We start from the raw sequence: 26,429 nt of genomic DNA, 5'->3' as shown, positions 1-26,429 counted from the left end.
AACTTTTCTAGTAAAAAATGTTCTCAACTAGCCTGATGGCTAGAGCCCAAAATCCTTAAATTCCATTCCTGCATGTAACTGATTACATTGCAACCAAGGCAGGCATCTCGCAATGTAAAACCTCAGAATTCTTGATGATTTCTGGAAAAGATACTGACATTGTTTTTTACATTTAATCAGTTACCCTGTATATATAATTATATTATATACAATGGCACTACTGTCAACCCTAAAGGAGACAATTTTAAAAGCCTTTGCCCAGCGGTGGACCTCACTAAGCACAAATTGCTGAGCATGTGGTGAAAACAGTCCTAAGTGAAAACTAATTACATTAACACTTTGCTAACGAGCTGTTGGAGAGGCCCCTGGAGGTCGGCTCTTCATAAAGAGTGGCAAAGCATCTGCCACGCACTTCCTGACTCTGCTCACGTTCTAATTGGCCCCAGTGGGTTTCTGTACACAACCGTGTTATTTAGAGGTGGGGGAATTAAATGCTCATTTTCAAACCAGGTAGGCCTACAGATGATCTGGAAAGTATTCAGACCCCTTGACTTTTTCCTTATTTTGTTACGTTACAGCCTTATTCTAAAATGGATTTAATTACCTTTTTCCCTTATCAATCTACACACAATACCCCATAATGACAAAGTGAAAATAGGTTTTTATAAATGTTAGCAATTGTATTAAAAAACCCAGAAATAACTTATTTACATTAGTATTCAGACCCTTTGAGTCTCATAAGACTCGAAATTGAACTCAGGTGCATCCTGTTTCCATTAATCATCCTTGAGATATTTCTACAACTTGATTGGAGTCCAGCTGTGGTAAATTCAATTAATTGGATGATTTGGAAAGGCACACACCTGTCTGCAGGGATGTTTTTCAGCGGCAGGGACTGGGAGACTAGAAAAGATGAACGGAGCAAAGTACAGAGAGATCCTTCCAACAGGACAACGACCCTAAGCACACAGCCAAGAAAACGCAGGAGTGGCTTCGGGACAAGTCTCTGAATGTCCTTGAGAGGCCCAGCCAGAGCCCGGACTTGAACCCGATCAAACATCCCTGGAGAGACCTGAAAACAGCATTGAGTCCCAAAAAGTTAAAAAAAACTGAGTCGATTTGGATGATATTTTCTTTGTTTTCTATCTGACATGGCACTCTGAATGGGGCTTTGCAGACCGAGAAGCAATACAAGAAGATAAAACTATTACTCAAACATGAACTATTAATCAAACGCTGCTGGGTTATTTCCATAGCAATAGCCTGATGGAAAAATATGGACCCTTTAATGGCCATTTGCTGTGTTTCTCTGTAAACATCAGACCAGCAGGAGAGATGGCCGGCAACAGAATGTCAAGCAACAGAGGCATCACAGGGCCACAACCTATTGATATCAATCAAACTTTCATCTTCTATTGGAAAAAGAAAGGAAAACACTCCAGAGCAATATTCTGCTGCATATTGACATGGCATATCTGCCTTAACACATTAAAGGCACAATATGTCATTTCACCAGCCTGCCCCTGTCACTTTGTTTGGCAAATAGAGGAGTGGGGTTAGGTAACTACTCTTACAGTACCACTGTAACTACCCTTCAATTCAAATGTAGCTACTCTTAACTACACTCCATGAGATCAACATGAAGCTATGCATTGTGGTGTCAAGACTCAAATTACATTTAAAAACATAAATAAACAATGGCGTACTACAACTATACATTTCAGGTTATGACAGGGTAAGCCAGCTGTACTAAGCCAGTGTTTCCCCTGGGATATTTTTCATTAGCGGTGGCAAAGTTAGCGGGGGGAGTAGGGTGGTTATCCAACCAATTTTTTTTATGTCCTACTCTTGGCCGCAGAGACAATATGTTGTTATTATAAAGGAAATTGCCTAGGAAATGGCTTAGGTCGTGCTCTTATGCTATCTCAGTGACTCAAAACATTATAATAAAATCCATGGTGGCCCCATGCCATTCCATTTTTAAAATCAATATAGGGGAAACACTAACTAAGCTCATAATGCATTTAAAAGGTTAGATGTCTATAAGTTCATAAAGGGACGCATATTTTTTAGTGAACCATACGTTCCGATAACAATGCAAACAATGAGGTCTCCCGGTATCCCTAATCAACTTGGCTTATGGCTATATAGGAGCTAACTGCTTGCTTCTACCTGCTGCTGTACAAAGCCTAGCTGACTTGAGCTGCTGGCGAATCCATTAATTCAAGTCAGGGGTTATTTTCCAACTTCTTTCCTCTCCTGCGAAGAGCATAAGTGAGCTTAGTCAAAACTATAATCTCCTCCATGTGCACACCTTATGCAACATGCTCTGCCAGTACGACTCATTCCGCTTTCTCTCTGCACCCCTCAATGAGATGGTACAGAGATGGTGTATAACAACATAACAAATTACTAAATGTCAGGATGGGGAGGGCTGTTGTTGGTGCAACAGGCTTTGTTTGGCTGCTGACGTGCACTGTCTCATACGAAAAGACGAGATGGAAAATGTGTGTCAAATTCACTTGTAGCACAGCACCATTTATTTGGATCCCCTTCAAACACGATTTAAAGAAAGAGAAAAGAAAGACAAGAAAATGAGCAACGCTCCGGGTTCAGGCCTATTATTCTCTATAAACTTCACTTATGCTTTGAAATAACATTCAATCAATTCCACAACAGAAATAACAGTCAAGTAAATTGTGTCGGCCCTATTGTGTTCACGCCCCAAAGGACGACACGCGAGATAATGTAAATATTCACTTGCGGTCGTTGGCATGAAGAAATGGTCATGCACTGAATGTGTTATGAAGTCGTCGTTATGAAGCCCTTTCAAATGAAGTGTTACTGGTTGTACAGTAGTCCTACAGTATGTATGCTACACCCTCTCTTGCTTGTAGGCCTACTGCAGCTGTGCTGAGCGAGCGCTACTGCTGGCGAAAGCAGGTAGTAAGGACTAATCTTGCGAACAGACTGTCTAACCCTAACCACAGTCGCTCCCTGGGTGAGAGTGATGGCTTCCCCGTGCGCGGCGCAGCTGCTATTGTAGAATCACAGAGCGTTTCATTTAAACAAATGACTATAATAATGGCTTGTTGTGTGCTGGGCTTAATTAGCATTTCAAAGGAAATGGCAAGCCCCTTTTAAGTGGGCTTTGTGTCCCACTGTCTATGTGTACTGTAAGCAGGTTCCCCTCTTCAGACGAGCATGGAAAAGCAACATGTTCAGTCTGTGTAGTCTGTCAGTGCCCTTTTTACTCACTCTCTGGGGTGCGTATCAATTTGGTAAATCGCTTCCTTCCCTCTGCTCTTACTTGCTGGATACTGGTGTTATAATTGTACTAGGTTTATGTTAGTTATACTAAATAGTGAGTATGCTTCTCCCTTTTGTGCTTCTTCTCTCCATGATAAAATCTTACCTTAGAGTACTTTACTGTACTGGAACTAATATGTACTGCAACATGAAAAAGTATAACTATTTTCATCGGGATAAAAAGTGGTTCTCCAAATTCAATTGTTTACTCAATTATAACATACTCATAATCTCAGAAAGTCAGCTCATGCAATGTTACAAAAACTCTACGACCATGCTGTTTTAAATATTCATTCGTCTTAACAGTCGCCTAAGGTTATTTGAATTAGCAGCATGAATATTCATGGCTGCAATGAATGCTCATTTGTTTTTGATGTTTAATCCTTTAACACACTTCTTAATTTCTTTACTCTCATCCATGCACAAGCATCCAAAAGCAAAGCTTTACTTTTATTAAACACTGAATCATAGTGCCCTGACTATTATTGACTTCCTGTGAAAGCGAAACAAGATGTCACATATGTTCCAGTTGAAGGCAACGGTGAAGGCAGGTCATATTAGATGTGTCTCAGGCCTGCCCAGACTGTCTGGAATGGGACTTCATTGCTAACTTCACTTCAAACAGCAGAAATCGTCAATTTTTAGCCCCACATGTAATCATTATTATTCATCCTGAGGTTATTGCTGTTTGAATATGACCATTCATGTTTCTAAGATCAGATACTGATTTGTACAATATGTGACTGGCTCATTCTGACCTTGTTCAACATTTGATTCGCCTTCCATGTACTATGACTCTGTCAATAACTGCAGCCATCGATATACTTTTTGTGTTGCTGCTTTTAAAATGGTTGTGTTGTTTTTCCTCGCTGTCTATGCCCCGGTCTATGTCCTAAAGGCCAAGTGATGCAATACACATTTCCTTTAACAGATTAAATTAAGTTAAGCTAACATTCAGTGAGTCTGACTAAAATGTATGCCGAAAACACACACAAACAGCCACAGACAGTTTCAAAACTAACACTTTGTGTAGATCTAAAACGGGTTATAAAGAACATCTAGAAGTACCAGTAAAACACCCCACATGATTAAAGTGATAGTTCATCCAAATGTAAGAATTGTTTATTGGTCCCTTACCCTGAACGGAGTCTATGGACAAGGAGACAGTATTCCATACTTGGGCATGTCATTTAAAACATGTGACATTGAGTACATTGACTTCCATTTAAACACATTTTCTAATAAGGATGAACTATCCCTTCAGTGTGTTATTATTGGGTAGCAGCGTAGTCAACTATTTTTTATATTGATAAAGCAAGTATGGCCTTCAACAGTCTGAAAATAACATTGGCTTTGCATCACAACAGTAATGCCAACTAGACACTATTCATAGTCTAACAATAACCCAAATTTAAAGTATTTAGACAACAGAGATTCCTGAATGCGGGCAGCCTGTGGTCTAATGACAGATGCACCCTGCCAAAAATAGTTACGTAGCTCCACATGTTTAACTAGATTGAACAAATCCCCTAATTCAAATAATGTGAGTTCTACATTAACTTGCAGATTATACTGAGCTTTTGTGGCGGTGGGCAGTTCGCCAAACCACCCTCATTATGCTTGTAAGGAGACGTCGGCTGGCGTTCAGTTTTAATATTTAAACGTCCCGGCGTCCCCCTTGGCACTGTGCCTGTCCCCATCCTCGACACATTGCCGCCTGCCGGAGAATTCCCTCCTCTTTTTCAAATAATTCCCTCCTCTTCTTCTTGCAAACATAAGCCAGACGATCCAGGCTCGAGATCTGGTGGCCAGTCAAACATGACGCCCCCCACAGTAGCACACTGAGGAGAAAGCAACGTTGACAGTGATAGGTCTCCATGCAGGCATAATGAGATCTCCATCAAGCTTAGAAATTAAGTATGGTTTAATGTCCCATTCAAACTTTGTGTTCGTCTGCCCTTAGACAACAGAGTTTTTTGGGCAGGGGGGTCAGAACGTTTCTTGAACATCACACTTGGGTAAACACCTTACATCCTCCTATAACACTATCCAGCTAGCAAATACCTATCGGACCACTGATGGCTATGAGGCAGTACACCACTGTAAGCTGATATTGGACCCATGTCGATAGACTTTACTCTATAAGTAGTGTCGGCTACTGCCGTCTGACCACTGGAAAGCACATCAGCCAAATGAGTAGTGGCCGCTGACTTTAACGATAACAAGCCACCGTAAACTTCTAATTAAGGATAACATATCCGAACCATTCCCACATGTTTTGGAAACTTATTTTGCTAGCTGTTTAAACGTGTGGTATGTCATTATTGTAATTAGCAACAAAGGCAGAGTTTGTTGTCAGCTACTACATACAAATGCCTTGTAGAAAGGCAGGCTAAGATTCAAAGTCTCAGATGAAACATACAGTAGCTTGACGTAAATAGGAATTTCATTTAACTATCATAAAAAATACTACTTCTTTCATATCCAAGTCAAAAGCTACATATCATATCAACATTTAGTTGCTTCAGCCCATTTTCCCCATCTCCTGCAGATCATCCTGTGAATTAGCAGCTAATTATTTAGCCTTCTGAGCAGTCAGAATGAACTGAGAGGGAGGAGCCTGTCAAAAATGAGATTAATTCATAGAAAAAAATATGAGGTTTCTAAACGAGTGGAAAGGTATTATCATGTGCTCCACCAGTGACCAGAGATTTGGGATATTTGTGCCACTGCTCTCAGTAATAAAAAAATCTATTTGAGACATCGATGAAATGAACAAGTGGGCTTATATGACTATGTCTATTTCTACAATTATGTTGATGCTCATGGTCAGATCAACTGCTGACAATACTGTAATGCCTTAAATCTGGGATGTTAAACTCATTCCACGGGTTCAGTTTTTTTTTGTGTCTGTTTTTTTTTTCTCCTTTCAATTACGCCCAAGACAACCAGGCGAGGGGAGTTCCTCACTAATTAGTGACCTTAATTCACCAATTAAGTACAAGGGAGGAGCGAAAACCCGCAGACCCTGGGCCCTCCGTGGAATGAGTATGACACATGTGCCTTTAAAGGGATAGTTCAGCAAACGTACATATTTAAAAATAGTGGCTAGTTTAACAAAAGCAAAAGGATTGCAGTCACTCCTTGTCCTAAAGACTGCTTTCAAGGTAAGACAACACATATTAAAAGTATGTCATTTCCCTGAACTATCTCTTTAAAACTGCTTGCGATGTGAGACCATGAGGTGCATGGAGAATCCTAAAGCAGAGAGAAGTTTCCTGAGCTTTAGCCTTAGGCTAAATGTTGTACTCAAACCAGCAACATCATCCCCAGAGATGAGCAATGTCTTTTGCTCCAGCTGAGCTTGTAGTTCTGTATTTGTAAAGGAGTTTACATACCCTGTAGGATAGTTATCATTGCTGATATGAACTGTATGCTTGAGGCATTGCTGTTGAATCAACTCATTTTCTTATTGGTTACAGTACAGCTACAATGAAAGAAAACACTTGACATTGAATTATAATGTTTCAATTTAATAATAATAATGATCAACATATGCCTTCATCGAATAGTAAGGAAACCTTTATGTTTTGCATTACCCCACGCTACAAAAAAACACACTTTCTGCCTTTTTCGACACAGTATGTTCCTAAAACATAAATATCGTGCTGTGGCTATGACAAAAATATGAATTGCATCTGTCAATTATGCCTTTATTGGCATGAAATTAAGGTTCATTGACATCATAGGAAAAACGTTAAATGAAACATCCTCATCTTCAATTCCTTTAAGATATTTCATGCTATACGTTTCCATGCCTCTGCCTGAGAAATAAGCTCCTCTTGTCCCCAGAGATAATAAATGAATTACATTTTTTTCCTTATCGGTTATCTTTTTTTCCCCAGAGTAAGCTATTACTTGCTCAGGTTGCTAGGCAACAGGAAATATTAATAGTCACTATTATTAGCCAGGCTCCAGTAGAGTAGTACTAAAATGAGGAAGTGGAAAACATGAATGTGTTACATAAATCTTTGGACCGTTCACGGTGTGTGCAAGTCTCTGTTTGTGCAGTGATTTATGGCGATGACGATTCATTTATGAGAAAAGGGGGTGTGAAATAAGAAAATGGAACATTACCCTGAAGGACTACTTGAAAATAAATTATAGCAAAGGTGAAACAAAAGCTGTTAATAAACCAGGACTCTCTTTCTCAAAGAAATGTTATTGGCCTAATACACCAAGTAGGAAAGGGAGCAGCTTTCTCCCATACATAAATGTCTATGTTTGTGCGCGTAAGCACATACGCATTGCATGCACATGAACACGCACCCATGCATGCCTCATTCCAATTGTGTCAATTAATGCGGTCTTTGCTATGACAAATAGTAGCTCGAGCATGTTCTGACCACTGGTATAACTAAATAAATAAATGCAAAAAAACACTACGTAGCCTACTATATATCACTATACCACCCATATTCAGCTCACTGGTATGTTCAACACAGTGACTTAAGCCCAGTCTGCCACACACATAAAATGTACAACATCTGCACTTTGATTCCAAAATCGCATAAGACCTGATTAACCAAGGATAAATGCCACGGATGCTCACATTAAACCATGAATATTTATAACCCAAAAGTTATATTTGTGTCAGTTGAAAGTATATAAAACTGAATTATTCACACGCAGGTCCTCTATAATTCATCTCGTTCGATTTTGTGATTAAAAAACTTGAATGTGTACGCCAGGGGTGTTTGCATGTTCAGTGTGAACCATGTTTAACACGTGAAATAGACGCTTACTGGCGTTGGAATGGAGGTCCTCGGCATCCTTATGAAGGAGAAAAGTAGCTGACAAGGGAGAACCCTTTCTCCTCCAAGACCCCCTTTTTCCGCCTTGTCTATTAGAGAGTGAATGAAAATGTGCACCGCACAGCTCGTTGCTCTCTTTGTGTTCACTTTGAGCGAATCAAATCTTTTTGAGTTTGACGATTTGAATAGACATGAAGGAGTCTGTCGCAAAGGTCTGGGAGTTAAAAAGCATCATGTGTAAAGCAAAATTGTTGCATGTGTCTGCTGGGGTCTCTGTAAGCTTTTGTTCCACACTCTGTAATAGGCCTGCTAGACGGCTGCTAATTGAAACGAGCGTGTTTCCCTGTTCTAAAACCAGAACATGACCCTTATGAAGCCACACTGAAAATATGTGGCGAATTAACAAAACATTGAATTGAATCCTACACTGCATTGGCAAACAAATACTGGTTATACCTTCATACCAACCCTAACAACAGTCCAACGACGACAAAACAACCAATTAAATTATCATACATGCTCATAAACAAGTCGTGCAATGCATTATAACTGCATCCTAATGTGATATACCTGCAGGCTTTAAGAAAAGTGTTAGCAAACATTCCATGACGATATACATAAACCAACCTGCAGCTCTGGATGAGTGAGGAGGAGAAAGAGGAAGAGACAGAAGAGGAGAAAGACTGTAACTGATGAATCTTACCGAGTGCATGTTATGCCCCGAGAGAAGATGGCTATCTTGGCTCAGCATGTTGGACATCATGAGGGCTGCGGGCAGCTCCGGGTAGGAGTAGGGGTTGAGCAGGCCGTTGTGGGGCAGCGAGTGAAAGGTGTAGCCTGACTCGGGGTCCATAAGGTGCAGCAGAGAAGGATCGGCGTGGTTGGGGGGCGTAATGGGGGGGATCTCGTAGTCTTCATCCCCTCCTCCTCCACTGTTGCTTCCTCGGCCCTGACTGGAGTAGTTCTGAGAGGGGAGACAAGGTGATGGGATGAGTTTCAAGTTCAAGGTTCACATTTTCAGTTTATTTTTCACACATTGGAAACCTTGCTAACTCGAGGTCTTACGGTAAAAGGAGTGATATGGTGAGAGTGTAGAGCATAGGAGTTGAGATAATGAAATAAAATATAACAGCAAATGCCATCGTTCATGATGCCACAAATTACAGTCATCTATTAGGAGATTAAACTACCATGAATTCACCTGAAACCACAACGGCACATGCTTCTATACGTAGGAAGACATGAATATACAAATCCTACTTTAATAACCAATACTAATGTGCTCACTCAGCTTTTGAAATCAGTCCTAGAGCATGTTATAATGCAGAATGATGTAAAGCTCTCTCTGACTAGGGGGCCTCAGTGTCAGTCCAGAGAGCAGGAGCATGTACAAACAAAGACATCTGTTTGTGATGATGAAAATAATTTACTTCAATGTCTTTTGAAGATTAATGGCTTATTAATCAAGAAGCCAAACAAATCTTTACTCGTGGAGCACTGGCAGCAAACACCAGGGTTGCGGTCAATTACTTTAACTCTTTGAATTAAAGATCCTCACATTGACTAACATTTCTCTATGTTCTGATTAATAATGGGATTTCAATCAAATTCCTGACCTGAATTTGGTGGAGATGGAGTCAACTAAATCCCCCTGACAGTCTTGATGTCATGAGTTGTATCTAAGGTGACTAAATACCTCTTCTCTCCCTCTATCAGAACAAGGTGAAAAACATTCTCATGATTCTGCATATGCAAATCAAGTGGTAGAGGAGGAAGCCTCACTGTGGTATCTTCAAGGGCCATCTTGACATAATATTATGCTGAGAAATATGGTTTTGCACTCTCAAAAGCACACTGAGGGTATTCACCAGGGAATGGAAAGCAATTTTGTCAGAGGCAATCTGATGCTGACTCCCTTTATAATGACTGGGGAAAATTAATCATCACAAATGGTATTCCAGTGTCAGCCATTCAAGAGCTTTTTAATAGAATTTTTATGATTCATGTCTCGGGGTACACATCAAGCAGTCCGTTCTGCAACATTTCAGAAATCAATTCAATATCATCTTCGTGTAGGCCGTCACCTCGCCTGCCAGAGCAGCCATTTATCTTGCAAACAAATACTTTTAGCAAACAAATGGAAAGAAATACTGAGGAAAGTAAAGCATGGTCCAACAGGCTGTGTTGGTGCATGGAACCAAGATAAAAGGCTGGGGTTTTTTCTTGATGTTTTCATGACATACACTTTACATGTGTACGGACTGATAACACAATACTACAATTACTACTGTATTCAACTTCAGTGAGAGCTCGTATTCTCACAAAACAGGTTAATGACAACCCATATTTATTTTCTACTTTGTCCATCGGAATTGCACTTCTCAAAACACTTTCAAGGACAGTGCTACTATAGTTTTGTCTAATGAGCGAGATAAATATAGCATATTATTGTAATATATAAGGATTTCTTGAAAAAAAAGGCAAATATGTCCACTTGGCAAGTATTTTCAAGTATGTCATTTGGGAACACCATAATTAGACTACTGCAGAAAGTCCTATGAATGTATCTGGCTCTAATCAGTCCTATTATTCTCTGAATGAACCTACCAATGGTATTGAAGGGATACTTTATGGGACTCTGTGTGGTTTGTCATAACTTGGCTATACAGTAATATGAGGTAGTTTACTGTGCATTTGAACATGTGCACAACAATGAAAGAACAGCTGTTATTAAGACACGTTATGACATCAAGTATCAATTAGATGCTTGTATCTAGGATACATTTATTGACTCTTACACTATATATACAAAAGTATGTGGACACCGCTTCTAATTAGTGGAATCGGCTATTTCAGCCACACCCGTAAAATCGAGTAAACAGCCATGCAATCTCCAAAGATAAACATTGGCAGTAGAATGACCATACTGAAGAGCTCAGTGACTTTCAATGTGGCACCGTCATAGGATGCCACCTTTCCAACAAGTCAGTCCGTCAAATTCCTGCCCTGCTAGAGCTGTAAGTGCTGTTATTGTGAAGTGGAAACGTCTCGGAGTAACAACGGCATGTAGAGTGTAAAAATTGTCTGTCCTCGGTTGAAACACTCACTATCGACTTCCAAACTGCCTCTGGAAGCAACGTCAGCACAATAACTGTCATCGGAAGCTTCATGAAATGGGTTTCCATGGCCGAGCAGCCGCACACAAGGCTAAGATCACCATGCACAATGCCAAGCATCGGCTTGAGTGGTGTAAAGCTCGCCGTAATTGAATGGAATTTATTTTTAGTAACAGACATATACAACAAAATGTACAACGTAGAACCAGAGGATATTACTTGAAAGTATTATTGAAAATGCCTGTTTTTCCAAAGTGGTCCTCGATGGTAAAAACAATAACACATATAATGACAAAAGGCAAGACAAAATTACAAACAACCATAAATACATTCATTTATATTGACATCCTCTAAAGTGGCACCATTCACTGCACTTCTCCCTAACCTTAACTATCAACCATATTCATTTCACATTAAAACACTCTGTCTGTCCATTGCACATCATACAGGTAATTCAAATAAATACTCCTGACCAGCAGTAGGGGGCACAAGGGGCAGTGGAGTGGTTTCTCTTACTTAGACAACCTTGTCCAAATGAACATTTTACAAGACATAACACTAGATCTGGTATTGTAACTGTGTTGGTTATCGAGCATATCAATGTGGTTCTTCATATAACCTGGGGCACGATCATTTAAGATGTCAAACATAATGATTAAGTTTAATTAAGTTGGACTCCAAAGGCAACATGCCCACCTCCCGGAAGTCCTGTACATTTACATTTACATTTAAGTCATTTAGCAGACGCTCTTATCCAGAGCGACTTACAAATTGTACCCCTGTGTGGGTCCGAGGGGGGACATTCAGCATATACCTGATAACATTATTTTGCAGGCCCTGCATATAACTTTTTTGATAGCCCACTATACCAAGCAGAGCAGGCATAATCAAAATGACACGGGATCAAGGTTGAGACAAGCAGTTTCTTAACTTTGATGTTAAAATATCAATCATTTCAATTTATTCGCCATTTTAGAAATCATTTTAGCAGCAATCAGGTCTCCAGAAAGGGATTGATCTAGGGACACACCAAAATAAGTTACACTTGTTTTAGGTTCAATCTCCTTGTCTGCATAGTTTACCCTTATATTGTCAGCCCTAAGCAATCTACGTTTTGTTCCAAACAAAATCACTAAAGTGTTTCCCAAACGTAGTGACAAATTGTTGTCAGTCAACCAATCTCTAACAAAATGCAATTCTTTACTCAGGGTTTCCTTTATGTAAACTGTATCCATCCCTGATACCAGTATGGCTGAGTCATCAGCATAAAGCACTTTACTGTACTTGGCATATCATTAACGCATATAAGAAATAAGAGAGGCCCTAAAATTGATACCTGCGGTACTGCACAGGATATTTCTTTGGCCTCTGACAGAACATCGCCAACATTACATACTTGTGTTCTGTTGGTCAGATAAGACCCAAACCAATTCACTGCTACACCATTTAGACCCATGCATTTCAGTTTCATCAGGAGAATATCATGGTCCACTGTGTCAAAAGCTTTCTGCAAGTCTAACATGACCATTCCTGTATAGTTCCCCTTCTCACTTTCCTGCTTGTGTGGTCAAAAAGGTGGATAAGGCAAGTATCATTGGAATGAGCATCTTCTAAAGTCAGATTGGACTCTGGAGCAGTGGAAACGTGTTCACTGGAGTGATGAATCACGCTTCACCATCTGGCAGTTCGACAGACTAATCTGGGTTCGGCGGATGCCTGGAGAACGCTACCTGCCCCAATGCATAGTGCCAACTGTAAAGTTTGGTAGAGGAGGAATTTTGGTCTAGGGCTGTTTTTCATGGTTTGGGCTAGGTCCCTTAATTCCAGCGAAGGGAAATCTTAACGCTACAACATACAATGACATTCTAGACGATTCTGTGCTTCCAACATTGTGGCAACAGTTTGGGCAAGGCATTTTCCAGAAGAGTGGAGGCTGTTATAGCAGCAAAGGGAGGATCTACACCATATTAATGTCCATGATTTTGGAATGAGCTGTTCAACAAGCAGGTGTCCACATACTTTTGGTAAAGCAGTGTATGTTGCTAAGACGTTACGAAACGCTAGCTTCTTTGCTTGTATGGATTCACCACTTTTTAAATGCTTAAAATGGCTAAAGCTTCCCCTGCATTTCATCCAGCTTTTATCCGAACTACCACAACATGTATTTCAGACAATTCATTCTCCAAGATTAAAGTAAATTGATGTAGGATTCATGTTAGAAGATTTGAATGCTGCAAGAGGCGATTTTACAATCAGGCCTTCCATTCTTTTAACAGCTCTGTTGGATGCCCTTGAGGATAAAATGTGGGGCAAGGACATTACAAGTTTAATATGTTCAAATACAGATAAATAATTCATATATCTACTGTCTTTCAGCACATTGCGGCTGTGGAGAAAACAGAAGGGGTCAAAACTAAATGTAAAATTCAACCTCGCTACCCAACCATCGCCCTCCCATGAAAGGTGAAATGTATTTATTTATTTTTGCGGAGAAAAAAATGCTTGTAAAGCTGAGGAGACGACACAACTCCTCCTCTCTACAATTCCATTCCACATGTAGGCTGTCCACATATGCGATAATCTAACACCGGTGATTATATGGATTAATATCAATGTTGAATAAAAATATTGGATAAATCCACTAGTATTCCACAGCATATATGACAGTTGGATTAGGATAGGCTACTCAAACACAACACAACATTACATTCTAGGACTATATCCAGCAGCCAAGAAGAGCCTCTTGAGCAGAGAGAGGACAAAAACGACGCTCAGCAACGAGAACGAGTGCGTGTTTCAGAACGATGGTCAAAAAGACAAAGGACAGTGCGTTGGGGCACGTGACCTATCCACCAGGCTTTCAATTGACACAAAATTCCATTGGGTTTTATGCATCAGCAGAACCAGCTTTCTACAATAGATGGCAATGGCAATAAATGGATGGCAATAAATGATTGAAAAAGAGCAGAAGATGGATTTCAGAGCCGGCTGACTGACAGCCAGGTAGAACTGGGATAAGTAACCTGAAAAGGGGGCGTTTTTCACCATCCAATCCCGTGTCAGGGTCACAGGTGATGTCCTTCAGAAGCCTTGGGGAGGGGGAGTGCGGTATCTTCCATCCTGCTCCCCTCACTGGCAATTCCCTCAAATGTCACACCAAAATAGATCTAATTTAGTTGGGTAAAAGACCCCTCTCCACACTCCATTACAGCTGTGTGTGGCCTATTTGAGCTGAGCTCGATCTCCACCAAAACCACATCAAAATAAATGATATGTGGAAGACTTTTGACCAGAGTGGAAAAAGAAACACACCACAATAAGCTGACAGTCCCTTGAAATCTGTCACTAGAATTACCCCAATGTTTTTGTATATATTTACATCACTTATTTTCTTGATTTCACACCATTTCAGAAGTCACAAGACAGCCATCCTGGGATAACATCAATGTTCTCTGTCGAATACTCGTGTATTAGCCTTTCTCCGGTGGTCGGCTGCATCATTAGATTCATTTACATTATTGCTTCTTCAAAGGACATTCAGCGTAGTACGTGATGGATGTGTTTTCTGAGAGAGTGGTGAAATCAAGTTCATTGCAACGTTACGCCAAAGACGCGGTCCTGATAAAAACATTTATTCAGCTCGACTTGCTTCACCGCACAGACGTGGCAATGCAACCGTTGAATTTGTCTCGAGCAGGTGGATCGAAATACAAGAAATAAAAAGAATGCGACGTACCACCTTAAACCTAAAATAAGTAACAGGAGTCATTTTGTGTGGAAGTCAAACATTTGTTGTACATCGGAGGCAGAGACCTTGCATAGGCTTTACATCGCCCGTCTCCCCTTGTCTATAGCAGGGACACACGCTGTTTAAATGGCCCAAATGTTGATTTAGACAGTCAAAAGCTGTTATTTTTGTGAACATCACTAATGTCGTGATACATTTGGTAAAGTAATAAAGAATGTGAATGATCTTGGGTAGATGTTTCTACAACAGATCATAACTATATATGGACATATTATAATGTATGAAAAGGCTTATTCCATCACATTGTTTAAATATTTGTGTATATGTATTTATTATACTTTTATTATGTACTAGATCATATGGGTTGAAAAGTGTTTTCTTTTCTCAGACGGGGTAATAAGTGCAAATATAAAGAAATAAAGCTCTGACAGACTCCTACAATTGTTTGAAACATCCAGAAAGCATGATCTTTGTCAGGGGCCAAAAACAGGGATATTTGTGGTGCACCACATTTCCGTATTTCATCCATTCATTGTGGTTAAAATCACAATAATAAATAAAAGATGTCAGCCTGTAGTCACTCTTCCCACTAGGGGAATGTGGAAGCCCTGGTAATCACATATGGCACAATAGCCTACCCATAATCCTCATTTATTTTTTATTTCCGTGATGTCATTCTCTTTAAGCCGTGGCAAACGTGTGTGGGGGGGGGGTGATCCCTCATGTTCTTTCTCTATGCCCTCATTCCAGTCAGGGTAATAAGAGAACATTGTGATTTACTTCCACTGAACCGCGAGGAGTGCATCAGAGAGAATCTACTGCGGCAGGGCCATTCATATAGATTTAACTTTCCACAGTATTATACCAGATGTCTACACGTCTATTGTATTTCAGGCATGACCTTGGTCTCCATATGATGAGAAAGATCACTGGGGGGGGAGAGAGAGAGAGAGAGAGAGAGAGAGAGAGAGAGGGGGTGGGTGGGGGGAGAAAAAAGCTAAAACTATTTAGTCCTCTCTAAATCCCTCCGCAACAGCAATACTGCATATGGAGTGGAGCTGAAAATAGATCCAAGGTTTCAAGTTCTCATAAAAGAGTGCATGAATCATTCAGTTTACTTCCCCTGCTGATAAGGTGGTTTTAAGATAGCACGATGTACATTTAGATGAGAAGGACCTAGCGAGTCACAGTCAAAGGAGGGCGTTCACTAGATCATCCTCATGCACTTTACTCCAGACCTGGGTTCAAATACTATTTGAAATATTTCAAATGCACATCTGTCTGGAGTACCAGATCTTTTGCAACTATCCTATTGGTTCCATTGCGCCAGGCAAGCTCAATCAAGCCCAGCTTTAAAGCATTTTTAATTTTTTGAAATAGTATTTTTTGAAGTCTGCTACAATACTAAAGATATTGGGATAGTCTTGTATCGGTCCTGTTGTCTAGTCTAGTAGAACCTGAAACATAAAGGGAAATCTCAGCTAAAACTGGAACGCACTCGCAGAGATTGTGGTGACCCTAGGCCCATTTCTTCTTTCATTTCTACTCCTTCAGAAGCTGATGATAATTGTATTTATTGGCTGACATAGGCTGACCTACATAAGACGACCCTAACAAATCCTCTCAGCGTGGGTGTGGGCATCCTATTCCCTCAATGTTGTCTCAATGTTGTCTCAATGTTGAAGGAGCATATTTTTGGGGTGTAACTGCTTTAGAATAACAGTACACAACAGATAGAGCTAGACGATAAGGCTTTCATCTCCACTCTCTCCATTGTTTTATGCATCGCACAAAGTGTTCTAGTTGGGCTCGGGAAAGAGATGTGCGTCACCCTTTCCACATGATTAGTCATCTACTCATGCAACTTTTCACATTACCAGAAAGGAAAGATGATGAGAAGAGACCTGTATATGCACATCCACTGAAGAGGGAAGGGGTGTGTGTGTGTGTGTGTGTGTGTGTGTGTGTGTGTGTGTGTGTGTGTGTGTGTGTGTGTGTGTGTGTGTGTGTGTGTGTGTGCGCGTGTCTGTCTGTTGTGCTCAGACTATAAATGGCACACCATGAGTCACTATTAAGTAACTTTGCTCTCACCTTACCATCACCCACATGTGGTGTATGTGCTACCACCGTGTCTCTGCTCCCTGCGCTGTGAGTCAGTCAGTGGAGATGTGTGTCGGAACAGCGCAGGTTCAGAGAGGCCAAACAACATCTGCACGGACTCTATGGGCAGCGCACTTGACTGGACGAAGCTGCTGTGTGGTGAGAGGGGAGGGGTATTGTGTCTACGTTGAATGCATTATGTGTGTGTCGGTGAGAGGGGTGAAAGAGCGAGAGAGATTGGAGAGAGAGAGAAAGATGGAGAGAGACAGAGAATAACAGAGAAAGGGGAGAGAGAAAGACAGAAAATGAGAGAAAGGGGACAGAGAGAGACAGAGAGACAGAGAGAGACAGAGAGAGAGACAGAGACAGAGACAGAGAGAGAGACAGAGAGAGGAGCCACTTTATCCAAGATTCTATTCTAATCTAGACCATCAGCAACAGCTCCCCTGTGGTCGTGACTATATAAGAGCCCCACGTTGTCTTGCATTCTCAACAACAAAAGAAACAAAGGCACAAACACAAACAAGCTAAAACTAGCTGGTTCTTAAAAGACCCTGGGTATCTTTCTACAGCAAGGCAGGTTCGGTACAAAAGTGAAAAACGAGGTAACAGAGAGAAAATAATCTATCATTCTCTATCATTCTTTCTCTCCCTCTACACACCAGATCTGGGTTCCAATTCTGTTTGAAATTACACTGAGTGTACAAACCATTAAGAACACCTGCTCTGTCCATGACATACATTATACTGACCAGGTGAACCCAGGTAAAAGCTATGATCCCTTATTGAGATCCCTTATTGATGTCAATGTTAAATCCATTTCAATTAGTGTAGATGAAGGGGAGGAGAAAGGTTTAAGAAGGATTTTTAAGACTTGAGACAATTGAGACATGGATTGTGTATGTGTGCCATTCAGAGGGTGAATGGACAAGACAAAACATTTAATTGCCTTTGAACAGAGTATGGTAGTAGGTGCCAGGCGCACCAGTTTGTGTCAAGAACTGCAACGCTTCTGGGTTTTTCGCTCTTAACAGTTTCCTGTGTGTATCAAGTGTGGTCCACCACCCAAAGGGCATCCAGACAACTTGACACAACTGTGGGAAGCATTGGAGTCAACATGGGCCAGCATCCATGTGGAACGCTTTCGACACCTTGTAGAGTCCACGACGAATTGAGGCTGTTGTGAGGGCTAATGTTCGGTATACTCAGTGTATTTTGAATACTGGATCTGTGCTTGATTCAGCCTGTCGCAAAGGAACCAATAGAAAAGTCTCAAAAGTGTTTTATTTAGCCTCCTTGCACTCCAGGTAGCAAACGCAGAATATTTCAAATCGTTTTTTAAAAACTCAGGTCTGCTCTCCTTACACTGATTATAACATAGAGAGGAAGTTATAAATCCAGTCTGTTAAAACCCTATTGTAAGTGAAACCCCAGTGGGACTGTAAAAACAGAGAGGAGGCCGACAGCAACGTAAACACACACCGGCTCCAGTCTGTAATCACCCAAACGGATCAACCTCACCGCTCATTATAGACCAGTCCCAATCAAAGCATTTCCTGTCCGTCCCACTGGCCTGATATCCAATCAGCCTGATTATTTGGGGCACTACTGGATTCTCAATGCACTGGGCAGACACAGGCTAGAGCAAGGTTTCCCAAACTTGGTCCTGGGGCCCTCCCTGGGTGCACGTTTTCATTTTTGGCCTAGCATTACACAGCTGATTCAATGTGTAGTGCTACGACCAAAACTAAAATATGAACCCAGGGTGGGCTCCAGGACCAAGTTTGGGAAACGCTGGGCTAGAGGAAGGCTCGTATGAGGACAACTACACTACACTACTACACTACCTATGATGCCACAGGTAATATGGCGACCATGATTGTTGATGTAAATCCACAATATGTACTACATTTATTTTACATGTATGTGTAGCAATTAACATCATTGCACTTGAAGTGTGTGGGTGTGAATAATGTGCATCCAATGATAGATAGGAAGGATCAAATGACAGGTGTGATGCTTTTTCTTGGAACATCTCAATCAGGATCATTGAACGAGCCATTAAAAATCCTGGATTCGAATCAAACGCGGCACACGGACGCGAGTCAATAGGGTGAATTAGTGATATTATGAGTTATACTGGTACAGCATGCAGTAGGAAAACACAGGTAACACTGATCAACAACGATGTCATGTTGATCCACTAAATAGGTCACCCGCAAGAATGTCAACTGGTAAACAAACCAAAAATGACAAAGTCCCTTACATGTACAGTAACAACAAACAAATTAATACCTTTGGGAAAAAACTACTGAGTGACTAGACCTGTTTCCTAGCTTAGAGTCAATGAAAGCTGTTTTTGTTTAGTGGCTTTCTCTTGAAGGGGCCTGAGATACTGTAATCTCCTGTCTCTGTGTTGAAGGGTGCTACTTAGACACAACAAAAGCCCTGGACACAGTCACAAAGGCGACTCTGTACTAGATTCCTCCCCAATTCAGGTGCCACCAACCTCCTGTGATGGGATGGAATAATGGTTCATTGTTTAGCTAGCTAGCTACATGTCTAAACAAAAGACTCCACAGATGATTACATGACCCCTTATAGTTAGCCAGGTGTGTCTGGAGGTGATTACGGCCATATTTTGTATAATAATGATAAAATATTGTATCTGTATATTTGTATCTGGAATTTGTCTTTCAGCATCAGTAGAACCCGACTGACTCTCCTCCACCAGTCATACAAGGAGAAGGGTCTAATGCCTCTCATCAAAAAGAGAGTCGGCCCAAGCAAGCACAGGTTACAACTGAAGCATGAGGACTTGCAGTGAGTTGTGAACTTCGTCAACAACTATGCAGAGGATAAGGCAACAGTATTACCAGGACGCCACCCAAGACACAAACACTTTGGTGGAAAGCTGCTGCCATCTCATGTGACAAAAGCAGCAGTGTGGCGTCTCCACAAGGAATCGATGACAACACTTGGAATGTAAAGCATAAACAACACGTTTTCATTATTTCATTTACCTCCAACATGATTGGCACTACTTTGATTGATCTCACATTATTTGTGTATTTTTCACAGGTACATGTAGTCAGGCTGTCTTCCTTCAGGAATCTGTGGAGAAATTGCTGGTGTGGTCAAGGACAGCACTGTGACCGGGGGTCAACATCCCACAACAGGTTGGACTGCAGAATGGTATAGTGCTGGTGGAAAGTTATGGCTGGCAACAAAACATGACTGCATACTTCAGGCCGCAACCACAGATCAAGTAGTACCAGCACTTCAGGTGAATATCATTTTCATTGCATCGTATTGTTATTCTTATATCTTTACTTGGGAGGTGAATTGATGTTATGCAAGGTTGTAATGTCATCTACATTTTTTTTGGTCTATTTTCCTGTTTTACAGCTGCAATTCTCTAGAGCCTGGTGTTGTTGTCTGTCACGACTTCCGCCAAAGTCGGCCCCTCTTCTTGTTCGGGCGGCGTTCGACGCCACCGGCTTTCTAGCCATCGCCGCTCCATTTTTCATTTATCCATTTGTTTTGTCTTGTTCCCTGCACACCTGGTTTACATTCCCCAATCACACTACATGTATTTATTCCTCTGTTCCCCCTCATGTCCTTGTGTGAGATTGTTTTGTGTTACGTGTCTGTGTTGACACGCTTTACTTGTATGCGTTTATTCCGTGTTTTATTTCACGAGGTTTCATGTTATTGTGTTTATACAATATTATTTTGACTGTTTGCGCATTTGCACTTTTGCATTGGCTGGAGATTTTGACGCAGTGGCGTCCGTCTGTTGGTTTCTCCTGCCTTAATAAAGTGTGCGCCTGTTCACAACTCTCTGCTCTCCTGCACCTGACTCCGCTCCCAGTACACACGCCATTGACATTGTCGCCAAGGAGCATTCGGACTCAGGTCAGGACCAGGTTTCAGCTGCTGCGCAGCGCTGACGTCCTTCCTCCCATAGATGGTCTGCCTGTATAAGCACCACTTGGACTGGACACAACTAGACAAACCTATTTTTTTTTTTAGAAGATCAGGGAGTTTTGCACATCACAATCTCCCTACCATCAATTGCACATCTCTAGCCATAGCCACAGAAAACGATATAGTTACAATTGGTCCGTAGTTGCATTAGTCAGTTTTTTGTCCAAAATATTGAGTCATTGAAACTGAAACAGTGCATCCCGAATGGTTGAAGGCAGCAAACAATGTACCAGGCCAGCTGCGATTTACAACCTGATAGCAATATTTGCTGGACTACCAAGAAATGTATTGTTGAATTTTATTAATCATGCATTGAGCTGTATCCATCTATTATACCAACAATGCCTTACTCTACGCCATGGAATTTTTTGTCAACTATAACTTATTTTTAAAACCTCGTATAAACTTGGTTTTGTAGCATAAACTGGGAATTTGAAATGTATGACTGATATTATGATTGTCTTTTTGTTTCATATCTGTAAAGTAGTTCAAACGCTCTCTGTAACACTTCAAAGTACAGTAGTACAGTACAGTACAGTAGTACAGTACAGTACAGCTGATTGACATATGACCAGTCTGACCGACAATAGTGCCGAACAGTTTACAAGCAACCAATGTGTGTCCAGTGATGTCGTCAGGCAAAAGCATGTAGTCAACACGGTAGACCTTGTGCTTCTGCACTGAGCAACCAATAAGCTGCTAAATCTATCCTTCAACCCCTCATTATACGCAGTCAATCAAGACTTAAAAGAAAATACAAACTTACTAGGAAGGGTGGAGAGGGGCTTTGCCTCATGCTCTCCTTCTCTCCCTCCACCTCTCTCTTTCTCTCTCTCCCTCCCTCTTCCCCTCTCCCCACCCTCCTTAGCTCTCTCTCTCTCTCTCTTGCGCTCTCTCTCTGTGTAGGCAAGTGCTAATTGATGAGTAGTTGGAACCTTGTTATGTTTTGTTTAAACACCAAGGCTTTGCCTCAGTATCAACAAAGCCTGGAAGATCTAAACACTGCCATATGTCAACCAAGACGTTCTAACTCTGGCTGTGAGTACTCTGCTCTCCTCCCTCCCGTCCAAACCGCAGGTTGACGTTTATTGTCATGAATCTTGCCCAGGAGGCAGAACTGAGCGATTTCCGCTAGATGGGCCAGCTGCAAAGTCAAAATTGGCTATATTGTAAAAATTCATGAACACAAAAGTGTAAGGTTAGAGTTAGGCATTAGGGTCAGCTGTGTGTTTAAGGTTAGGATTAAGGTTAGGATGTCACGCCCTGACCTTAGTTATCTTTGTTTTCTTTATTATTTAGGTTAGGTCAGGGTGTGACGAGGGTGGTATGTGTTTTTTGTCTTCTCTAGGGTTTTTGTATATATATGGGGTTTTGGTATGTCTAGGTAAATGTAGGTCTATGGTGGCCTGAATTGGTTCCCAATCAGAGGCAGCTGTTTATCGTTGTCTCTGATTGGGGATCCTATTTAGGTTGCCATTTTCCATTTTGGTTTTGTGGGTTATTGTCTATGTGTAGTTGCATGGCAGCACTCGGTCTGTATAGAGTCAAGGTTTGTTTAGTGTTCTTTCTTTAAAGAAGAATGCATTCATATCACGCTGCGCCTTGGTCTCCTCTATACGAGGAGGGTTAGCTTTAAAATTGTATGACTTTTTGACTTGTGCTAACTTGTGACCACTCTGCAGAGCTGCCTCCAAGATTCATGACAATAAATGTCAACCTGCATCCAAACCACTGGAGTGAGTGTCGGTCCGCTCCTATCTTACACTCCTGGGCCCGTATTCACAAATTGTGTCAGAGTAGCAGTCCTGATCTAGGATCTGTGGCACTGTGGGGATACGGGCCCTGAGCTCCCAACATCCTAGTTAGACAAATCTAACACCTTAAAATACTGTAAAACCTCACAACACCAAGTCTGCTGGAGGAAGTTTGTGTATGACCTATGCCCTCCAAGGAGCGAATGGGTTTGAGACAAGTAAGTGAAACCCATTTCGGTAACAACAAATCTACACTTTACCTTACCTGGAGTAGGTCACACAGCTATGGGTTTTGGGAACTACCTAAGAACTACACAATAAATAAGCAGTTAGGGCAACCTTTCGGGTGGCATTATTGGTGTTTAACAAACGTATTGAATGTTTCTAGAAGAGAACTACAGCGTGGATGACCCCCAGCGGGGTAGTTGCACTGAATCAGTATCATTCCTTTGTTTGTGCTTTCCATACATCGCTAATAGATATTTGAATGCTTATGTTAAGTCACCTAGACACCACAAAGAGAATGTCTCTTGACTATAATGGAGGTATAACCTTTAGGATGAACCTTGGACCGGACTACTCACCTGGCTTGGTGACCGAAACTCCTGGTTATTGTCATTCATGTACATGTTGTCACCGTCAAACTGTGAACAGAAATGAAAAGAAAACAAACATTTTGTGAATAACAAGCAAGATAGCGGTCCTCCAGAGTGGTACTGCGTCGCAGTGCTAGAGGCGTCACTACAGACCCAGGTACCATCCAATTCTGTGTCACAACCGGCCCGTGATCGGGAGTACCATAGGGTGTCGCACAATTGGCCCAGCATTCGGTCATCAGTTGAACGTTGTTTCTGCCAACACATTGCTGCGGGTTAAGCGTGCCAGTGTTGAAAAGCGCAGTTTAGGTGGGTTGTGTTTCCGAATACGCATGACTCAACCTTTGCCTCCCAAGTTGCAGCGATGAGACAAGATTGAAATTGGGAATAAAAAAGGGGGTAAAAAATGATTTTATAAATAAGCAAAGAGAGAGCAAGACAAGTAGTGATGGCTCTACGGGAGGCAAGGAGCGTGAGTCTAATGACTTTCACATTCACTAAACCTCGTTGCGGTGGCTTCGGTAATTACTGTTCGTCAGTGGGGCGGTAATTAGTTGAGCCGAGTGACAAGCGTTGGGCTTCCCCTGTGGGGTTGTTCATACCGTGTGTGTGTGTGTGTGCGCGTGCATGTGTGTACACTGTCTCTGTGTGCGTGCATGTCCGAGTGCTGTTGAAGTTAGGTGATCCATGTCTCTCACAGGTAGGTAATAAGGACTGTTGTAGTCATGGAGAGAACACTTGCTGCAGTTGCCAAAACACTGCTAAGTATGTTTTAATAAAGGATTAATACACAAGGGGCCGTGATTCATTGTGGTTTTAGAACTGCTGTGCTCATACAGTACGTATGAGACGAAGCCAAGACTGTGCTTGCATGCCTCTTGGCCTATCAGATTGCATGGCAGAATGTTATGATATGGCCCTAAATGCCGAAAACTGGTTTTAACTACAGTATGTTGCTATGGTTAGTTTAACTGACTGGTCACTACTTAACAACCCCTGGGAAAGATACTCAGAGGCCCGTTTAAGGGCTCTGGGCCAGATATATCAAGCGTCTCAGATTAGGAGTGCTGATTTGTGATCAGTTTAGCATTTCTGTTCAAAATTAATAAGATTACATTGACAGGGAGGACCTGATCCTAGATCAGTACTACTATTAAGTTGGAATCGTCCTGCCTATCTGAGAAAAGATTGATGGTAGTGTGCTCAATCACAATAGGCAGTAGTGGAAAAAGTACCCAATAGTCATACTAGAGTAAATGTAAAGATAACTTCATAGAAAATTACTCAAGTAGAGGGTAAAAATCTAAAAGTATTTGGTTTGAAATATACTTAAGTATAAAAAGTAAATGTAATTGCTAAAATATACTTCCATCCCGGATCCGGGATCGTGAATACAGCCTCAGGCTCATTAGCATAACGCAACGTTAACGATTTCTGAAAATCGCAAATGAAATGAAAATAATATGCCTGCTCTCAAGCTTAGCCTTTTCTTAACAACACTGTCATCTCAGATTTTCAAAATATGCTTTTGAACCATAGCAAATCAAGCATTTGTGTAAGAGTATTGCAAGCTAGCTTAGCATTTTGCGTAGCAATTAGCACGCAACATTTTCACAAAAACCAGATAACCAAATACATAAAATAATTTACCTTTGAAGAACTTCGGATGTTTTCAATGAGGAGACTCTCAGTTACATAGCAAATGTTCAGTTTTTCCTGAAAGAATCTTTGTGTAGGAGAAATCGCTCCGTTTTGTACATCACATTTGGCTACCGAAACGAACCGAAAATTCAGTCACCAAAACGTCAAACTTTTTCCAAATTAACTCCATAATATCGACCGAAACATGGCAAACATTGTTTAGAATCAATCCTCAAGGTGTTTTTTCACATATCTCTTCATTGATATGCCGTTCGTGGAAGCCTGCTTTCCCCTCAGAATCCCATGGAAAAATACCAGCAGCTGAAAATGACGCACCAATTTCGACGGAGGACACCGGGCGGACACCTGGAAAATGTAGTCTCTTATGGTCAATCTTCCAATGATATGCCTACAAATACGTCACAATGCTGCAGACACCTTGGGGAAACGATAGATAGGGCAGGCTCATTCCTGTCGCATTCACAGCCATATAAGGAGACAATGGAAAACAGAGCCTCAAAAATCCAGCTCATTTCCTGGTTGCCGTTTCATCTTGGTTTTGCCTGTAGCTCCTGTTCTAGGGCACTCACAGACAATATCTTTGCAGTTCTGGAAAATTCAGAGTGTTTTCTTTCCAAAGCTATCAATTATATGCATAGTCGAGCATCTTTTTGTGACAAAATATCTTGTTTAAAACGGGAACGTTTTTCATCCAAAAATGAAATAGCTCCCCCAGAGTTTCAATTAAGTATCAAAAGTAAAATTCTAAATCATTTTAAAATCCTTATATAAAGCCAAGTAGATGGCACCATTTAAAAATAGATTTTTTTAGGACAGTCAGTGGGACACTCCAACAAACAAAGCATGTGTGTTTAAAAAGTCCGCCAGATCATAGGCAGTAGCGATGACCAGGGATGTTCTGTGATAAGTGTGGGAATTGGACAATTTAAGCATTCAAAATGTAATGAGTACTTTGGGTGTCAAGGAAAATGTATGGTGTAAAAAGTACAATATTTTCATAAGGAATGTAATGAAGTAAAAGTAGTCAAAAATATAAATAGTAAAGTACAGATACCCCAAAAAACTACTTCAGTGTCATGCCCTGGCCTTAGTTATCTTTGTTTTCTTTATTTTGGTTAGGTCAGGGTGTGACATGGGGGATTTATGGGTTTGTCTCATCTAGGGTGTTTTTTAAGTTTATGGGGCTGTTTCCTTTCTAGGTAATTCTATGTCTATGGTTGCCTAGATTGGTTCTCAATTAGAGGCAGCTGTCTATCGTTGTCTCTGATTGGGAACCATATTTAGGCAGTCATATTCTTTGGGTATTTTGTGGGTGATTGTTTCCTGTGTCAGTGCCACAC

At 41.1% G+C, this 26,429-nt stretch overlaps 1 protein-coding gene and 1 long non-coding RNA gene across 4 annotated transcripts in view; one reads left to right on the top strand and one right to left on the bottom strand.

Annotated features, from left to right (window-relative positions):
* The window catches only part of LOC135504459 (thymocyte selection-associated high mobility group box protein TOX-like), a 135,088-nt gene that overhangs the window by 28,149 nt on the left and 80,510 nt on the right, over positions 1–26,429 (bottom strand). For 2 of the 3 annotated variants that reach the window (XM_064923077.1, XM_064923080.1), the window contains 2 exons: positions 23,416–23,475; positions 8,827–9,087 (listed from right to left, as the gene is read on the bottom strand). In XM_064923077.1, the coding sequence (XP_064779149.1) occupies positions 8,827–9,087; positions 23,416–23,475 (321 nt within the window). The remainder of the gene's footprint in view (positions 1–8,826; positions 9,088–23,415; positions 23,476–26,429) is intronic. The other variant, XM_064923079.1, reaches the window with a different exon arrangement.
* LOC135504460 (uncharacterized) lies at positions 17,083–21,339 on the top strand. Its single transcript, XR_010450130.1, has 4 exons — positions 17,083–17,246; positions 19,788–20,072; positions 20,169–20,373; positions 20,496–21,339. It is a non-coding gene; the product is annotated as an uncharacterized LOC135504460 (long non-coding RNA).

The sequence above is a fragment of the Oncorhynchus masou genome, chromosome 18 (assembly GCF_036934945.1).
Source record: "Oncorhynchus masou masou isolate Uvic2021 chromosome 18, UVic_Omas_1.1, whole genome shotgun sequence".
Lineage (NCBI taxonomy): Eukaryota > Metazoa > Chordata > Actinopteri > Salmoniformes > Salmonidae > Oncorhynchus > Oncorhynchus masou.
Note: the sequence above shows the minus strand (reverse complement) of the source record. Positions and strands in the feature narration are given on the sequence as shown.